At 41.9% G+C, this 19792-nt stretch overlaps 1 protein-coding gene across 2 annotated transcripts; it reads right to left on the reverse strand.

Annotated features, from left to right (window-relative positions):
- Nucleotides 1-407: 407 nt before the first annotated feature.
- GLOD4 (glyoxalase domain containing 4) lies at nucleotides 408-19772 on the reverse strand. Of its 2 annotated transcripts, none has more exons than XM_003996448.5 (9): nucleotides 19618-19772; nucleotides 17700-17749; nucleotides 16779-16899; nucleotides 12052-12196; nucleotides 9535-9671; nucleotides 8695-8781; nucleotides 8303-8416; nucleotides 8127-8213; nucleotides 408-682 (listed from the first exon to the last, which is right to left on the reverse strand). In XM_003996448.5, the coding sequence occupies exons 1-9, from the start codon at nucleotides 19726-19728 to the stop codon at nucleotides 617-619; spliced, it is 918 nt and encodes a 305-aa protein (XP_003996497.1). In that variant the 5' UTR covers nucleotides 19729-19772; the 3' UTR covers nucleotides 408-616. The 2 variants fall into 2 exon arrangements, with proteins under 2 accessions (XP_003996497.1, XP_044901274.1); XM_045045339.1 differs by having other exon boundaries at nucleotides 19714-19735.
- Between the last annotated feature and the right edge of the window lie 20 nt (nucleotides 19773-19792).

Raw genomic sequence — 19792 nt, forward strand, 5'->3', positions numbered from 1 at the left:
GAAATTGAAATTCTTGTGAGGATTTAGAAAAATTATATAAAGAAAGTGGCCTGAAGCCAGGCATGTAGCAGCACAACACATTAGATCCTTCCATCTGTTTTCTCTGGATACTCAAAATTTTAAAGCAAGGAATGTGTGGGTGTTAGTCAAATCTTTTGATTCAATGAACAAAATGTCTTTAAAATGTTTCACTGTCAAGGCCTGCCAGAGGAAGGCATTAGATAGAAGAGCATACTATCATGGTACTGGAAGTATTCCTGCCATAAGCTTATCAAAATTCCCTCCATCTCCAACCAAAGGTCATGTCCCACATAGTTGCCCAGGCTGAAAAGAATTCTAATCCACTGGAGTTACACATAGAATGTGCCATTCCAGTGACAGCGCAGCTTACAGCAAGAGTTCTCCTCTAATGGGACTGACAACAGTAAGATTTTATTTCTAAATGTGTCTTGGAGCTTTCAAAGATTAAAACACACAGATCTTCACCACCCCAGCCTCCTTGCCTGTACAGGAAACAACCAAGTTGTGAGAGCGTTTATCAGGCATGGACAGACACATCAGGCCTTGCAGGTGCTAGACAGGAATCACAAATGCTTGTTCCATGAGATGTCTTCTGTTAACCCGAAGCCTTTGGTTTATTTTGTTTAGCAAACCACTCATCACTTTTATCTGCCGCCATTGCCTATAGAAAGAGAATTGGAATGTATATTTAAGTCTATAAAACGAAACATACAGTCCACTTGGTACCTCTCATTGCAAGTGCATTGTCCACAGTCATTAACAATTACAATATACTGAATGCATTCATTCGGTATAGAGTATTACGTTTAATTTCACTGGATGCTGATGAGTTTTGAGCAACTGTTTGCAGATTCTCACATGGCAGAGCGAAGGGTAAAGCGTGCAGCCAGGGGGTGTGGCTGGACAGCTGACTGATCAGAGAGCAAGGAGCAAGCACACTAGTCTGCGGGGTCCTTGGTAGAACAGAAGGCTTGTCACTCTTCGCGTCTGGGTAGGCTCTCAAGAACTTTCAGTGCTAATGAGACTCAGTGTTACGAGACCAGATATGAAAAGATATTTTCATGTTTTAGCCATTAAGCCTGGAATGATTTGCTTTTACAATGACTCCTCTGATACCATTCTACTGATGTTGGTACTGTTTGGTTAGTTTGGGGCCTCTTAATTAAAAAGGAAGCCTTGTGAATATGTTTTGGTTCCACTAGAGTATTTTTATTTTATTATTCCATGAGGCTGAGACCATGGAGAAGGGCTTATAGAGTGATCTAGGCTTAGAACCTAAGTCTTTTAAAACTTCCTGTCCAGGGGCACCTGGGTGCTCAATCTGTTAAGCGTCCAACTTCGGCTCAGGTCATCGTCTCACAGTTCGTGAGTTTGAGCCCCACATTGGGCTCTGTGCTGACAGCTCAGAGCCTGGAGCCTGCTTCGAATTCTGTGTCTCCCTCTCTCTCTCTCTCTCTCTCTCTGCCTCTCCCCTGCTCGCTCTCTGTCTCTCTCTCTCTCAAAAAGATAAAAACATTAAAAAAAACCCCAACTTTCTGTAATAAAAACATGCATATGCTAAAAGGGTATTTGGTAAGGATATACATTAATTTATTCAGTCAAAAATCAAGTACAGAAATACCTTTAAAAATGTCAGTTTTCATTATGAGCCAGGTATTATGCTAGGTTCGGGTGTGGTGGCAGAGACCTAGTCTGAGGCTTTGAGGAGCACACAGAATAGCGGAGGACTCAGATGGAGACAACTATTTTGCATAAGGGAGCACGCATGTGTGTGTCTCGTAGGGCATTTGCTATAAGAGAAGCACGAACAAGGTGATATGAGACCAAAAGAAAACAACTAAGTGGTTGGAGAAATGGTATAAAAAGACTCATATACCTCAGCAGGAAGTGCAAAGATGGTGTCTGCCACTGAAAATGAAGAAACAGAAGTATATGTATTTTTTATTTAGAAACCGTGAAGGTGAAAGTGGCTGTCTTGGGCGGTGGGATTCAGAGATGGGACTAGACACCGTCGCACTGACTTATATAAAATCTTAGCGTTATGTGACTTTCTTTTGATGAACATAAAAAGGTTTTTGAAAATCAAGGTATGCAAAATAAGAGAAAATCGACACAGGTGCAGAAGTTTGTGTCACTTAGGAGCCATAAAAAATGAGGGAAACAACAAACACTGGTGTGGAGGATCCAAGAAAGCTTCTGAGTTCCGAAGGATGAGCTGACTAAGAAGGAAGGAAACAAACCTTCGGGTGGAGGCAAGAAGATACATCTTGGTGAATATACACGGCTCAGTGGGACTAGAACAGGAGGAAGGGTGGGAGAGGGGCAGCACGGATCAGATAGCAGGGAAGGGCCAGACATGCTCCATACTCTGTCAGAGTTTGGAATGTATCCTGGAGGCAGCAGGAGCTATGAGAAGACTAAACGGTTTTTGAAATTACTGGATTTATGTGTTAGAAAGCTGGTGTTGGCAGCAGGGATGGCTGGAAGGTGAGAGGAGGCTTTTGCACTATTATAGGTGATAATGAGGGCCCTTTCCAAAGGGAAGTGGATAGACGAGAGATTTCAGAGTGGAACTCACACCTCTTGGTGACTAAATAGCTAACAGAACTTAGGGGTGAGGAGAAACAATGTTCAAAAATTGCTTTTTAATTCCAAAACAATTCTAAGATAAAAAGCCTATTAAATGTGAAAGTAAAAGCAGTTCCACTGCTAGGTATTTACCCAAGAGAAATGAAACATGTCTACGAGACTTATACAAGGATGTTCCTAACAGTCTTCCTTCTAATAGATAAAAATGTTAAATTGCTCCACCTTTTTTTAAACATTTTTCATGTTTATTTTTTGAGAGAGAGAGACAGAGCATGAGCAGGGCAGTGGCAAAGAGACAGGGAGACACAGAATCCAAAGCAGGCTCCAAGGGCTGAGAGGTCAGCACAGAGCCTGATACGGGGCTTGAACTTATGAACTGTGAGATCATGACCTAAGCTGAAGTCAGACACTTAACCAACTGAGCCACCTAGGAGCCCCTAAATTGCTCTGCTTAAAAAAAAAAAAAAAAAAAAAAAAAAAAGTTTTATTTATTTTTTAGTAATCTCTACACCCAATGTGGGGCTCGAACTCACAACTCTGAGATCAAAGAGTTGCATGCTCTTCCAAGTGAGTCAGCCAGGTGCCCCTAAATTGTTCTACTTTTTGAAATGCCCATGGATATCTGGGTGAAGAGGTTTTGCTGGCTGTTAACACTAGTCTGGACAGAGACAGCACTAAACATAAAAAAAAGCTGATAAAACTGGACTTAAAATGTTTTCTGCTCTTCCCCACTTACAGCAATGGACAGATCATCTAAACAGAAAATCAACAAGGAAACAATGGCTTTGAATGACACACTGGACCGGATGGACTTAATGGATACATTTAGAACATTTCATCCTAAAGTTGTGGAATACACATTCTTCTCAAGTGCACGTGGAACATTCGCCAGAAAAGATCACATACTGGGACACAAATCAGCCCTCAACAAGTACAAAAAGATTGAGATCATACCGTGCATATTTTCAGACCACAACACTATGAAACTCGCAATCAACCACAAGAAAAAATGTGGAAAGATAACAAATACTTGGAGACTAAAATTTTTTCTGTTCTTATAAGACTGTGTTAAAATAAATCAGCAAGCCATAGACTGGGAATAGTACTTGCATTTGTAGAGATTTAACAAATGACTTGCTTCCAGAACTCCAATAAATCAATGAGATTTTTTTAAAAAAACAGATTTAAGCAGGCCTTGAAAAATAAGCAAAAACTCAAATGACAGAAGGGCCATTCCAGGAGAATAAAGTCATGTGAGCAGACACACAGTATGGAAATACATTCACATTTAGAGATTATAGACTAGAATAGCTAAGATGTAAAAGAGATCAGAGATGTCTCTTCTAATCCGTTTGTCATGAAACTCAGTGGATCATATAAATTGTTCTGTATTGATATAGTCCAATTATATTAAATATAATTAAAAAATACACAGGGAGGGGTGCCTGGGTGGCTCAGTCGGTTGAGCATCTGACTCTTGATTTTGGCTCAGTCATGATCCCAGGGTTGTGGGATGGAGCCCTGCATTGGATGCTCAGGGAAATTTTAACAAAAACTGGGTCTTCACTGACATTAAGGATATAGCATTGATTTTTTTGGGTGTAATATCAATATAGGTATATAAGAAAATTTCTTGATTTTTACTTTTTTTAATTTTTACTTCTTTTAAGTCATCTTAAAATGTATAAAATACTTAAGTATTTAGGACTGAAATACAGCATCTAAGATTTGCCTTAAAATTCCCCAGGGGAAAAAAAAAAGTGGGGTGGAGGGAATGATGAAAGATTATGGCACAGTTGAATGGTGACAATCACATAGGGATTTGCTGTATTCTCCTATGTGTTTCTGGAATTTTTAATCATCAAGTATTAAAAATAAAATCTACTAAGGAAAGAAATGGATGAAAGATTTGAACATAAAATTCACGAAGGAAGATATGCAAATAGGCAATAAGCAAATGCAAAGGTGTTCAACATCAACAGTTATCAGGGAAATGCACATTAAGCCACAATGAGAAACCCCTGTACATGTTCTAGGAGAGCTAAAACAAAAACCCAGAAGAGCACAAATGCTGATGAGGATGTGGAAAAGCCGGAACTCTCAGATACGTACATGGCTGGTAGGAGCGTAAAATGGTTCAACCGCTTTGTACAGCAGTGGCAGTTTCTTACAAAGTAAGAACAGTTCCTCTCTTAGGTATTTACCCAAGAAAAATGATTCATGTCTATAAGATTCACACAAGAGTGTTCACAGTAGGGGCGCCTGGATGGCTCAGCTGGTCGAGTATCTGGCTCTTGACTTCAGCTCAGGTCATGATTTCACAGTTTGTGGGATCAAGCACCGTGTTAGCCTCTGTGCTAATGTCAAGGAGCCAGCTTGGGATTCTCCTCCTCTCTCCCTCTCTCTCTGCCCCTCCCCTACTCGTGCTCTGTCTCTCTCTCAAAATAAAGAAACTAAAAAAAAAAAAAAAAAAAAAAGAACGTTCATAGTAGTCTTCCTTATAAATAGATAAAACTCTGGAAATAACTCAAATATCCACCATTGGAAGAATGGGTAAGCAAATCATCATATTCATAAAATTGAATACCGTTCAGCAATTAAAAAAAAAACGGGGCGCCTGGGTGGCGCAGTCGATTAAGCATCCGACTTCAGCCAGGTCACGATCTCGCGGTCCGGGAGTTCGAGCCCCGCGTCGGGCTCTGGGCTGATGGCTCAGAGCCTGGAGCCTGTTTTCGATTCTGTGTCTCCCTCTCTCTCTGCCCCTCCCTGTTCATGCTCTGTCTCTCTCTGTCCCAAAAATAAATAAACGTTGAAAAAAAAAAACAAAACAAAACAAAACATGGGCACCTGGGTGGCTCAGTGAGTTAAGCATCCGACTTTGGCTCACGTCATGATCTCATCACAGTTTGTGAGTTTGAGCCCCGAATTGGGCTGCTTTGGATTCTCTCTCTCTCTCTTTCTGCCCCTCCCCGTTCATGTTCTTTCTCTAAGAAATAAATAAACGTAAAGAAAAAAGAACTCTGATATGTACAATTACATGGAGGAATCTCAAAAATGTTATGTTGGGTGACAGAATCCAGGCACAAAAGAATATCTACTGAATGATTCCATTTTTAAGTCCAAGGACAAACACAAATAATGTGACAGAAATCAGTACAGTAGTTGGCTACTGTAGTAGTTGGTGGGAACTAGCTGGAAATGGGCACGAGAGAACTTTCTACAATGATGAAAGTGCTCTATATTTTGAGCAGCAGTTTTATGAGAAGAGTTAGCTGTCAAAACTTATAAAATTGAACACTAAATTTCTGTTTATTTAAATTCTAGGCAGGGGCTCCTGGGTAGCCCAGATTCTCTCTCTCCCTCTGCCCCTCTATCCTGCTCAAGCTCTCTCAAAAAAAAAAAAAAAAAAAAAAAAATCTCATGTATATTTTACCTCAGTAACAACAACAAAAAATACTTGTTTGGAGCTTAGGGAGGAGTAGGGACTAGAAATTAGAAGTCAGAGAATGGGGGTACCTGGGTGGCTCAGTCAGTTAAGTGTTCAACTCTTGTTTTCAGCTCAGGTCATGATCTCATGGTTCATGGGTTCAGCCCCATATTGGGCTCTGCGCTGACAGTGCGGGGCCTGATTAGGAGTCTCTATCCTCTCTCTGCCCCTTCCCTGCTCTCGCTGCCTCTCAAAATAAATAAATTAAAAAAAAAAAAAAAAAGAGGGTCGGAGAATGATGGTTGCAGCTCAGCGCAGAGGTAACCAGAGGACTCAGAGAAGAATGGTACATGAGAATAAAAGAGCCAAAGTGGGACCACATGTAAATCATTTTGGAATGAGACAGAAAGCCATGACTGTCTGCGAAGCTGTCAAATATGAAGGTGGCAGGATCTGTAAGACCAAAGCAGAAGTGAGCTCAAAAGAGGATGAAGTTGGTCAGTGATATGAAAAAGTAAGAAGGAAAAGAGTCTAACGAATGTGCCACCTGAGAGGCTGCCTGACCTTCTCCTTTCCTTCATGATAAAATTTATAAACGCTACATTTTCTGTCTCTTGCTTTCACTAACATTAACTGAATGTCTGTTATTATGTCAGCAGTTTGCCACGTTCTAGAAGCCACACGACAATCCTAGGAGGTGGCTAATACGATTTTCTCAAATTTTTAGGTAAGAAAACTGAAGTTTAGGGGCGCCTGAGCATGCAACTCTTGATCTTGGGGGTTGTGGGTTCGAGCCACATTGGACACAGAGATTTCTTAAAGGAAAACAACACTGAAGTTCAGAGAATTTAAGCAAATCACTTAAGGTCAGTCACACAGATATTAAGTGACAGAACCAGGACAGATTGATTCATTCCTTTAATCATCAACAGAGCACTCGCAGAGTTCCCATTACACACCCGGTGTGTGCCAGGGGCTGGAGTACAACAACTGCTTTGGATGCTGCTGAAGACTGAGTTTGAGGAAGATAGAAAAGTAGCTGTGGGACTAAGCAAGACGGAGGTCATGGGTGACATCTACATGAGCGTTTCACAGAGTCACAGGAGCCAGTGCACAACAGGCTGAAGCGTGAAAGGGGTAAGAAGTAGAAACGGTATGTGGGCAGATTTTTTTAAAAGAAATACGGAGAAGGGGTTTGGGGGTAAAAGATTTTTAAAAGATGGGAGACTTGAAAGCTTGTTTGTGTGTGGAGGAGAACCATTCACTGGAAAGGACAGGAGTGGCAGTGTAGATTGGAGATGAGGGGACCAAAAGAGCTAAGAAGTGAGGGGGTGCATCTGGGCATTTCCCTTAGCAAGCGGAGTCATGATGCATACAGCAGAGCAGCAGTGGTTGCCCAGGCAGCCTGAGCACATGCGAAGGGACAAATGCTGCACCCAGTTAAGGGTCACGAGGGGGGGGGGGGGGGGTTGCTGGCTGGCTCAGTTGGTAGAGCGTGCGACTCTTGATCTTGGGGCTGTGGGTTCAAGCCCTACATTGGGTGTAGATTACTTTAAAAACTTAAAATATTTTGGGGCACCTGGGTGGCTCAGTCGGTTAAGCGTCCGACTTCGGCTCAGGTCACGATCTCACAGTCCGTGAGTTCAAGCCCCGCGTCGGGCTCTGGGCTAATGGCTCAGAGCCTGGAGCCTGCTTCCAATTCTGTGTCTCCCTCTCTCTCTGCCCCTCCCTCGTTCATGCTCTGTCTCTCTCTGTCTCAAAAATAAATAAAAACGTTAAAAAAAAATTTAAATAAAAACATAAAATATTTTAGGGGTGCCTGGCTGGCTCAATCGGTAGAGCATGAGACTCTTGATTTCAAAGGTTGTGGGTTTGAGCCCCATGTTGGGTGTAGAGATTACTTAAAAATAAAATCTTCAAACAAAACAAGAGTCATATGGGTGGCAATGAAAACACATAGTCCTGGCTCAAAAGTCACCCCAACAGCAAAAGACATAGCTGTGGAGCCTGTTGCTTTGGCCCTTCCCCCACACACTTAAGACCATCCCCAGTGGGCCTGTGGGAATATAAAGTCAGAAATGAGACTCACATCATCCAACAATTTGCTTCCTTCTGGATCCATCTCAGAAAGTTCTCGAAATGCTTCATCCCCCACAAAGCAAATTTCATGTCCATCCTACCGCAATAAAGAGAAAAGAAATTTGGCGGAAAGACACCTTGCAGAAACCCCTGGTGCAGCCCATCCCTTCCCTGAGTAATACTTACAGGGTCAGCCAGAATGACCACTTGCACTGTTGCTTTCCCTGGGGTATCCAGACTCACTAGGGGAGTCAGAATCTTCTGGTTCTCCCTTTTCATTAAGTCTTCTAAGTCTGATAACTTGAGGAAGACAAAGAGGCAAAGTGAGCAAGGGGTCATGTACCACTCACGCCGTGGTCCTCAGCAGCCCTGGGGGAGGATGAGATCAACCAGAGAGAACTCGGGCACCATGTGTTTGATTTTATTATCTCAGTTGCTCTTGAGACAACTGTTGAACTTGATACCAAAGCCACAATCAGAATGAACCGAAAGAAGGGGGGGAGGGGGGGGTGACATTCTTAGCAGGTTCAACCAGCTAGTCACAGAGCTTAAACCAAAGATCTAGGACCAAACATTACCTCTTTTTGGGGGCAAGAAAAGGCAATTCTTCCAAAAGCTGCTGCATGATCAACTGTACCTTTGATACCCTGTAGTTCGAGCTTACACTGAAAAGAAATAAGAAAGGTTTATTTTTTGGAACACGTTATATGTATGGTTAAAAAAAAAATTCGAACAGTACTAAAGGAATAAAGTTAAAACTAACGCTCCCTTCTACTCTCCCCAGTGGCAACTAGTCAACAGTTTCCTGGAAGACACATGGCATGCACAGATCTTCTTTTTTTTTCACACAAATGGTGGCATAATTTACACATTATTCTGTCCCTTGTTTCTACCCAATGTTACTATGTCAGCATGTAAGGATTCACCCCATTCTTTCTGACAGCTGCACAGTAATCCATTCTATGGATGAACCATAAATTATTGAACTACTCCTCTAATGCACAGAACACTGAGGTTATTTCTTATCTTTTGCTATTACAAACAGTGCTGCAACAGATAACTTTGTACACATTTCTTTGTGCACGTGTATGGTGAGTACGTCTGTAAAATAAATTCTTGGGAGTAGACCTGCTGAGTCAGAGTGCACGGACTAAATCATGTTCAAATGCTAGGTTATTTAAGGGGAAAAAAAAAAGATGAAAATCAATGATCACTTCTGACTCCGCAAAGGTTATAGCCCTAAAAATAAACAAAGGTAATATATGGGTGATGGTTATCAGCAATTTTTATTTTCTTCTTTCTGCTTACCTATGTAAATATTGAGTCACTGTGAAAAAACTCTGAGAATAACCTTCATGTGATCCTCATTTGTAAGCCAAACTCAAAGTAACAGATTACTTCTCTCCAAGATCACTCACCTGGTTATCAGCATAGCCCAGCAAAGCCCTTTGCTTCTCTTCATCTTTTTCATAAATTTTCATTCCCAGTAGATTAGACCAGTAGTTCAAGGATTTCTGAAGATCAGACACTGCTAGAGTTACTTTTAATATAGGATCTGGAGAGTAATAAAACAGTAGGAATGGATAGGTCAGCACAGTGGAATAGAACAGGAAGACTAAATCAGGCTCGTGTATATATGAGTTCAGTTTATGATAAGAAAGGGATGATAAGTCAGTATGAAAGTGCACATTATTCAAAAAATGGCATGAAGAAAGCCGGCTTGTCATTTGGTTAGAAAAATTACACCTTTAAACGAAATGGCAAAATACATTCCTAATGGGTTAAAGGATTTAGTTTAAAGAATGAAATCATGGGGCGCCTGGGTGGCTCAGTGGGTTAAGCATCCGCCTTTGGCTCAGGTCATGATCTCACAGTTTGTGAGTTCGAGCCCCGTTGGGCTCTGTGCTGACAGCTCGGAGCCTGGCGCCTGCTTCGGATTCTGTGTCTCCCTCTCTCTCTGCCCCTTCCCTGCTTGTGCTGTCTCTCAAAAATGAATAAATGTTAAAAAAAAAAAATGAAATCATGAAAATACTAAAAACAATTATTATTACAATTATTATTATTGCTACAATTTTGGGGTGTAGAAAGATTTTTTTTTAACCTGACACCAAAGGTAGAAAAACCAGGAAAGAAAAAATGTATTAGGTTAATCACATGAAATGGAAAATTCCTAGACAACAACCACCCCCCTCCAAGAAAAGAAAAAAAAAATGATAATCAAAGAGTAAATGACAAAGTGAGAAACATTTTTGCAACATATATGACAAAAAGTCCTGAATACTTTTTTCCTCTTTTAGTTTATTTATTCTTGAGAGAAAGAGGGGGGGAGAGAGAGAGAGAGAGAGAGAACGAGCAAGGAAGGGGCAGAAAGAGAGGAAGAGAGGATCCCAAGCAGGTTCCACACTGTCAGCACAGAGCCTGACTCAGGGCTCAAACCCATGAACTGTCAGATCATGACCTGAGCTGAAATCAAGACTCAGAGGCTCGGCTGACTGAGCCACTCAGGCGCCCCAGTCCTTAATATTTAAATCACCTTTAAACATTAGTAGGAAAAAGACGAACATCCTAAAAAAATAGGTAAAAAGCACAAAGCGGTAACCCACAAAAGAAGGACTTGGAATGGTCAATGAACACATGAAAAAACATTCAACCTCACAAATAATCAAAGAATTTGGAATTAAAACACAACATTTTGCCATCTCACTGGCAGATAATTTTAAAAGTTCGCAGTGTTAACTGTGATAGGGCAGGGGGGAGAATCATAATCATATAGTACTGGCAGAGTGTAAATTATAAATTAGTTCATTTCTGGGCAGCAATTTGACAGAATGTACCCAAAGCCTAAAAAAACGTAAACTGCTTTTGAAAGAGCTATCCTATTATCACCAATTAAAGAAGTAATTGTAGATGTATGAAGGGCTTTCTGCACAAAGACATTCTTTACACTGTTGCTTGTAACAATGAAACACTAAGGACAACATAAACATCCAACAATAGGCACTGTTTGATTCCTGGATGTAATACATATAATGTATAATGGAACATAAGATATACATACATACATACATATACATACACACATATATACGTGTACATACACACATATACATACATATACATATATGTACATATATACGTGTATATACATACATACATACATACATATATATATGTACACACACACAAACATAGATATACATTCCTTTTGATAAATGATTGGAAAGATACACTCTAAAATGTTAACAGTGATTATCTCTGCCTATGTGGGTACTGTTTTCGTCTTTCTTCTTTGCTTATCTGTGTAGGAAAAAAAATCTATTTTTTCCAAAAAGAATAAAAGTTCTATTAAAACATTTAACATCATTGGAAATTTTTATATTGTAAAGTGACCCCTGAAGAGCTGTTCTGACTATGGTAAATTCAGTACATTTGTCTTCAGTTTTCACCGCCTCGGCCCGTCTCTCTGCCTCTCCCCTGTGCATGTGTGCACTCTCTCTCTCCCCGCGAGGGAAGTGGCTCTAGGACAGGTGGACCCCCGTGGGCAAGACAATGGAGAGAAGAGTTGGATTCTTGATGCCATTGCTGAGATGCTGAGTCCACTAACACTGAGCTGTTCCTACCTATAGGATACCCGCTCCGTGAGCTAGAACGTTTTCTTCACGTGCCAGCTAGTCTGAGATCGATTTTGATACAGCTGAAAATATCCTAGTAGGTATTACCAGTAGAACAGAGCCCAAACCAGTTTAGATTCCCTAGAATTATGCACTGAAGTTCTAATATGAAAATATGATTTCTCAAAGAACAAAACGCTGGCTTGGGAAAGACATGTCATCGCAACACAGAAAGACTTCACGGGAGAAAGAAATCTGGCTCCTCTCTCCTTTCATCAAAGATGTCGTTAGACAGACGGCTTTTACCAATCCCGCTATAATTACCTGACTGAGGTGGACTTCGATTCTGCAAATAGAACTTATATCCTCCTGGGGCTTCAGTTTCAAAAACACCTTCCGTAACTTCGCTGAGTGGCCACTCCAGCCTTCTGGCATTGCTGACGGCCTGGTTAGAAGCGAGTGTGATACCCTGTGACAAACAACAGTACCATCAATTGTATAACCATGGATTTTTTCTAGAACAAGAGAATGAGGCAAAACCCCGCTGCCTTTACATGATGCCGCTGAAGATTTAATTGGCATTCAAAATTTTCGCCTAGGACATATTTCTCCTCCAAAGATTCCAAATGTTGTGAATTGCAGGACAGAAATTCAAAGGCTAGAGACGTTTGATCCATTTAACACCAAAGATAATCTTTCATTTTTGTTTTTTGTTTAAAATTTTTATTTAACAAAGATAATCTCTTCTAATTTTAAAGATCTAGTCAGAGAAATCTTGATCTTACTTTAGTTTGCCAGCTACCTATTTAAGATGTTTTTTATTTTTGCTTTCTAAACAAAATAATTTAAGCCAATTATCAAGGTATCATTTAAATTTAATCAAAATACCTAAAAATGTACACTGTCTTCTGATAAGACCAGCTGCACTTTTTTTTTTTAATTAAAAAAAAATGTTTATTTATTTGTGAGAAAGAGACAGAGTGTGAGTGGGGGAGGGGCAGAAAGAGAGGGAGACACAGAATTCAAAGCAGGCTCCAGGCTCTGAGCTGTCAGCACAGAGCCCGAGGCGGGGCTCGAACTCACAACCCGTGAGATCATGACCTGAGCCGAAGTCGGAGGCTCAACCAACTGAGCCACCCAGGCACCCCAGACCAGCTGTACTTCTAACTTGGATTATCATAACAACTTCTCTTGGGGCGCCTGGATGACTCAGTCAGTTACGTGTCTGATTCTTGATTTCGGCTCAAGTCATGATCTTGCAGTTTGTGAGATCAAGACCTGCGTCAGGCTCTGCACTGATAACGTGGAGCCTGCTTGGGATTCTCACTCTTTCCTCTCTCTGTCCCGCACATGTGCTCTCTTAAAATAAATAAACATTAAAAAAAAAAAAAAAAAGCCAGCCTCTCTTTCCCTGAGTCTTGTCAATCCATCCTCCGTTCTGCAGCCAGAGTAAAATTTCTGAAACACACCCTACTCTCAAGACAGCGACCTTATGTTGTTTTTCCCCTGCTTAAAACCCTTGATAGCTCCTCATGTCGCTCAGGGATGGCTTCTAATGGCCTGAAGGGCCCAAAACAATCTGAGCCCAGGTCATTTCGGACCCATCTCCTCTCACTTTCCTCTTGCTCTGTCTATTCCAGCCACACTGGCCTCCGTGCATTTTCTCAAATGTGCCAGCTGCTGTTTGCGGGCTTCTGCACAGGCCGTTCTCTATCTGGATTGCTCTTCCCCAGGATACCACATGCCTAACTCTTCTCTCCTGAGAGAATTTCCCCTGATGTCACCTCCTCATTGATCCCTACCCTTGAAACCTTCGTTAAAACTAAAACCAGTCACTTGTCCCATAATCCCCACCACCCCTTATTCTGCTATGACTTTATTCCCCTGCCAGGCATAAATTTTTGTCTGTTTCATTCACTGGTTATCCAAAGTTCCTAGAACTGTGCCTGGCACATAGAAGGCACTCAATACATATCTGTGGCATGAATAAACACCACAATGTGTAATTTAGTACACAGTTCATTAAACATATTTGTTAACATACATGTAAACTAAGTTCCTAAGTGTGAACCTGCAAGGCCAAAGGATAGATGCATTAATTATTTTGATAGTGACCAAGTGAGGTTGTAGCCATGTACACCCCTACTAGTAACGTGTGAGAGTGGCGCTTTTTTAACACCCTTTCTAACACAGTGCATTATCACACTTTTTGAGTTTTGCCAATCGGTGACAAATGGCAGCTTGGCAGTTGAACATTTTTTTTCAATGTTTAAGAGACATTTCTCATGTAGTTTCTGTGGCTGTCTATTCAGTTTTTGTCCTTTTTTCAAAAAATTAAGTTGTTGATCCTCTTATTTTTTTTTAATTTTGCAATGGTTATTTATTTTTGAGAGAGAGAGAGAGAGAGAGAGAGAGAGAGAGAGAGACCGTGAGCGGGGGAGGGGCAGAGAGAGAGGGAGACACAGAATCTGAAACAGGCTCCAGGCTCTGAGCGGTCAGCACAGAGCCTGACGTGGGGCTCAAACTCACGGACCGCGAGATCATGACCTGAGCCGAAGTCAGGCGCCCAACCGACTGAGCCACCCAGGCTCCCCATCCTCCTCTTTTTCATGTACAGGGATTCTTTACAGAAGTGGGAGGTCTATGTAACCTGTTTTTCTTTTTGTTCCACAAACTGAGGAGCACCGAAGGTCCCTTTCCTCAGGGATACTTTCCTGCCGGAGTCTCTCAGGAAGACCCAGGGCGGAACAGCCGAGCTGCTCTCCTCCACCTACATGCTCTCTGGCCCCTGCGGCTCCATCAGTCAACATCTGACTGGAGCCGGTGCAATGTTCATGGTGCCAAATGGTTTTGCTCTTTCTTCTCTCCCTGATTTAAATTTGGAGAGCGAAGAAAAGGAGAAACACAAAGAAATTCTCACATACACTCAATCACCAAATCCTCTTAACTCTACCTCCTAAACAGCTCTCAAGTCCACCCACTTCTCTCCACCTCCCACAACCACCAGGTTAGGTAAGGAGTGGCCAGTCGCTTCCCATACCACCCTTTGAGCCAGTTGCCTCACTTCCAGCTTGGCTCCCTTCCAACCTGATCTCCGTGCTGCAGCCAGGCGGATTCTTGCACACCACACTGTGTCAGCCCCGCCGCTTAAAAATGGCTTCACTCTTTTTAGAATGTAGTCTGAACACCCTCACGTGATGCGGTCCCAGCTTACTTCTCCAGCCTCACATCTGCCCCTTCGTCTTCATGCACCTCACTCGACACAAACTGCGCTACTCACTGTCCCCTGACTGCCATGCTGCCTCTCACCTCCAGGCCTGCGCGCATGCTGAGACACAAGTCTCACTCTCCCACCCCGACCCCACTCACCGGCTCGGCTGTCACTTCTGGAGAGATTTCCCTGCACTCTCACCTCTCTGGGAATAAGCTGGGAGTTCTTCCAAGGTGTTCCCACATCTGCCTGTCCTCATCCCAATCCTGGCACTTATCACACTGCATTCTTTTGTCTCTTTACTTGTTTCCCCACAAGACAGGAAGCTCCTTAGGCCAGGGAACATGCTTCATTCTACTGTACCCCCAGGACCTAACCAGGTACATGGCATACAGTAAGTCACAGTAAATATCTATTAAATGAATAAATTAGTGAAGGACATACAGAGTGAGAAAGAGAAAAACAAAGATACTAGTATGTTACATCTGAACAGTCCTTTTCATTTACAAACCACTTTTATAGATAATTTGATCCTCCTAAAAATTCCACCTTGATATCACTATTTTTTATTTATTTTATTTTATTTTATTTTATTTTATTTTATTTTATTTTATTTTATTTTATTTTATTTTATTTTATTTTTGATATCATTATTATTTTAACAGGAGTTAACAGGTGTAGCAAGAGCAAATGACCAAAATAAACATCTAGCATGAGGCAGGTTTGCTTAGCAGAGAGTAAAAACTAGTGCCTCCTATCTTGCTGTGTATTTGGGCCCAGAGACATTATATCTACCATGAGTAACTGCTCAGTAAGAGGAAGATACTATAACTATTAGATGCACGGTAACTTGAATTCTTGCATGAAAGAATGTAGCGCATGCAATGCCTTCTTCTCTTTCTCCTTAAAGCTTCTCATGTTTTTCTCTGACTAGCACTGGTTGTTAATAGTGCAGCTCAATCTTAACAGTTCGCAAGAGATAATTCTCTGGTTGGTGATCAGGACCTGACCAGACCCATGACGCTGGCTCTTCTACCTCTCAAGGTTCAGTCATTCCCCCAGAGTCGTCTTGTCTCTGTCAAAGCTGTTTCTAAGTCTTAACTTTTTTTTTTTTTTTTTTAGCTTTTTTGTTTTCAATGTTTATTTATTTTTGAACGAGAGAGAGACAGAGCATGAGCAGGGGAGGGGCAGAGACAGACAGGGAGACACAGAATCCAAAGCAGGCTGCAGGCTCCAAGCTGTCAGCACAGAACCCAATGCAGGGCTCGAACTCACAAATGGTGAGATCATGACCTGAGCCAAAGTCGGACACTCAACCAACTGAGCCACCCAGGTGCTGCTTAATTTTTTTTTTTAATGTTTATTTTTTGAGAGAGAAAGAAAGAGAGAGAGAGAGAGAGAGAACACATGGGGGAGGAGTAAAGAGAGGGAGACACAGAATCTGAAGCAGGCTCCAGGCTCTGAGCTGTCAGCACAGAGCCCAGTGCAGGGCTTCAACCCATAACCCTGGGATCATGACCTGAGCTGAAATCAAGAGTTGGATGCTCAACCAACTCTTGATTTTGTTTGGCTCAGGTCACGGTCTCACCTTTTGTGGGATCAAGCCCCACGTCAGGTTCTGTGCTGTTAGGGATTCTTGGGATTCTTTCTCCCCACTCCCTGCCCCTCCCCTGTTTGCACGCTCACTCTCAAAAAAAACAAAACAAAACAAAACCCCATAAAACTAATCACTAACCTGCACCCAAAGGCCGTCAATTCAGCAGTCATCATACCTAACATCGTATCAGGGATCTCAATAAAAGGCACAGCCAAAAATCTACTAGAATGAAATGACATTTACCATGAAGTCATTGCCAAGCTTGTAGTGTCCGATGCCATAATTGTAAGTCAGTTCTGCGACAAAATGATCATCCTCAGGTCCAAATCCCACCATTGTCTTACTCCATTTCCCATCATAAGGCCTAGAAAAATGAAAGTAAGTGAACCCAGTGACACAGACAAAATCTGCCTCAGGCCTCCCCTAAGGACTTCTTGGGACAGAGCAGTGGGCAGTCACCTCTGGTCCTCTAAGTACCCATAAAGATGAGATGACCTGTCAGCTGGTGCTAAAAGCAGCAATGGACAGTGTGTGTGGGTCCCACCACAGAGGCTCCAAAGACCATCTGTCTGGCACTTATTCGAGGGAAAGATTTGTTTACCTTTCTTTAAAGTAGAGGACAGACTCCTATAAAGATGCTTCTTCAACCTGATCTTTATTTTCATATATATCCATCAACAAACATGCAATTCTCGTGAGGCTTGGAATTTTCCAGCTTGCTATGGCTACTGAGCTTAAAAGACCCTTGATAAAGTGTTGCTTCATTTAGAACATACACTTACTTGTGTTCTTGAAGTTGCCACCTTAATTTATTGTCTCCTGAATTTATCCCACTGCCTTATACTCACTTTGAGAAACTGTCTTCTCTTCTCCAGGAGTATTTAGAGCCTAAATGAGATTTTAAGAAACAAGGGGTCGGGCACCTGCGTGGCTCAATCAGTTAAGTGTCAGACTTTGGCTCAAGTCATGATCTCACGGTTCGTGAGTTCAAGCCCTGCATCGGGCTCTGTGCTGACAGCTCAGAGCCTGGAGTCAGCTTTGGATTCTGTGTGTCCCTCTCTCTCTGCCCCTCGCCTGCTTGCACTCTGTCTCTCTCAAAAATAAAAAAAAATAAAATATATAAATAAACACAACATAGATAACATTAGAAACAAGGTGTCATACCCATTACAGGCAGCTTTGCAGCCCTCTTCAAATTCCTCATGCCGCAGAATCTAGTAAGGAAATTACAATAAATTGTCAAGTGTTACCAGTACTGTATACAGCATATTTAGCACAACTTAAAATGTTAAAACACAAACATTTATAACTTATATATAATAACATATAAGCTTTACTTGTAAGACAAAGATAATGAGTTTATATCTTGCCCAGACTAGAAGTAGTAGAGGTAAGGAAGAACAGTTTGACACCAAGGGTGAGACAACCAAAGCTGTGAAATCTACTTACACTGGGAAGCAGTGCTGTGTAGTTAAAACAACAACAACAACAAAATCCCCCAAAAACCAAAGTTTGGCCTTCAGCATTAGAGAATTCTGATTTGGAATTCTGGATGTCACTCAATAGTTGTGTAACTCTGAGAATGTTGCTTAGGGTCTGAGTCTCCCAATGTGTTGTGAAAATAGATAATTTATTAGACCATTTGACACAGAACCCCACAGACAGTAGGCTCTCAATGTCTTAGTTTCTACTCTCCTTTTTGATTCCCACTGCTACTGCTCCAGTTCAAGTTCCCATCAGTTCTCTCCTAGACTATTAAAAATCATCTTCATTGATCTTTTTCCTTAATACCACCACAAAATTATGTGCCTAATGCACAGCTCTGATCACATCATTACCCCCTTCTAAAATGTAAGACAGCTCCCAAATTACTGTGCCATAAAATCCAAATTTCTTAGTATTCAAGATACTATCAGAAGTGTCCTGATATCCCATCTCAACTTCATCTAAGTAATCTAAGCTAAAGACACAGAAAACTAGCAGTGTTTCCCAAACATAACTTATCTTTGCATTGGCTCTTCAACTTTTCTAGTATACTCCTCCCTCTAATCTTGGTTTGTGGAAATCTTAGCTATCTTTAGAGATCAACTCAAACACAAGGTCTCCATGAATTATTTCCTGATGACCCAGCCCAAAGTTAAATCTCTACTGTCGTATTTTTGTAATAGTAGCAGCAAACACTTATATAGCACATACGATGTATCAAATACTACACATATAACAGTATTTAATTTTCATAACAACCTTTAATCAATGAGGAAACATGTTAAAGGAGAGTTTTGTGGTTTTCCATCACTTACCAAGTTTTGACTTCCATTACTGTACTATGTACAATGTACTACGTACAAATCCAATTCTCAACTCCACCCCCAACCTAGGCCAGGAGCTTTAGTTGAAGACAGATACTAGGGTCATTTTCATTTTTGTCACCAAAGTTCAACACACGACCATGAAACACGGAGGATGTATTTTAAATGACTGATGAATTCAGGTAACGCCCTTGCACTCCACGACTTCTGCACTGTCTCTGCATTAAATTGCACTCTTGCACCTCTAAAGCCCTTGCTTACACTCCCCAATAGCTTCCACCAGCATTTGCCACCCAGGTGATCCCTGTAGATGGCAGCTGCTCAGGGCTGGAGAGGGCGCTTCCGGGTGTTGGAAAGAATGGGTTCTGACTTAGGGCAGGCGCTTTTGAATACACAAAAGGGACTATTCAAAGCAGCCCTGAGAGAAGCAAAGCCCTAAATAGGCAATCTAAACCTTAAGGCTCCAAACCGGAAGAGACTGAGTTGTTTACTGGAAAAGTATTATATTACTTTTTGTTTACTGTCTTTCCCCCAGGCTGGAAGCCCCAGGAGGGCTGAGGCTCAATACCTGCAAATGAACTAGGAAAGAAACGTGTGTGGGCACACAGTCGAGGACTAATAAAGGTCCCTTTCAAAGTCATCTAACCCAACCAATGACATGCAACACTTCCCGAAGCTGAAAACTCGACAAGGCTAAAAAGAGTCCAAGGCTAAGGTCGGACACCCATTTGTCCCCACCATCGTGTGCCAGCCCCTCCAGGCCCTGTCTGCACCTTCATTCCAAGCACATCGCGAAAGAAATGCGTCGTCTGGAAGCGGTTTCCCACTTTGAATACGAAGTGCAAAGCTCGACGAGAAGCCATACCCACCGGCGCCACTCCCATCAGGCGTACAGTGCTGCCCGCCGGCAGCTGCGCAGACGGGTCGGTGACGTCACTGGCAGCCGCC

Source organism: Felis catus, chromosome E1 (assembly GCF_018350175.1).
Source record: "Felis catus isolate Fca126 chromosome E1, F.catus_Fca126_mat1.0, whole genome shotgun sequence".
Taxonomy (NCBI): Eukaryota; Metazoa; Chordata; class Mammalia; order Carnivora; family Felidae; genus Felis; species Felis catus.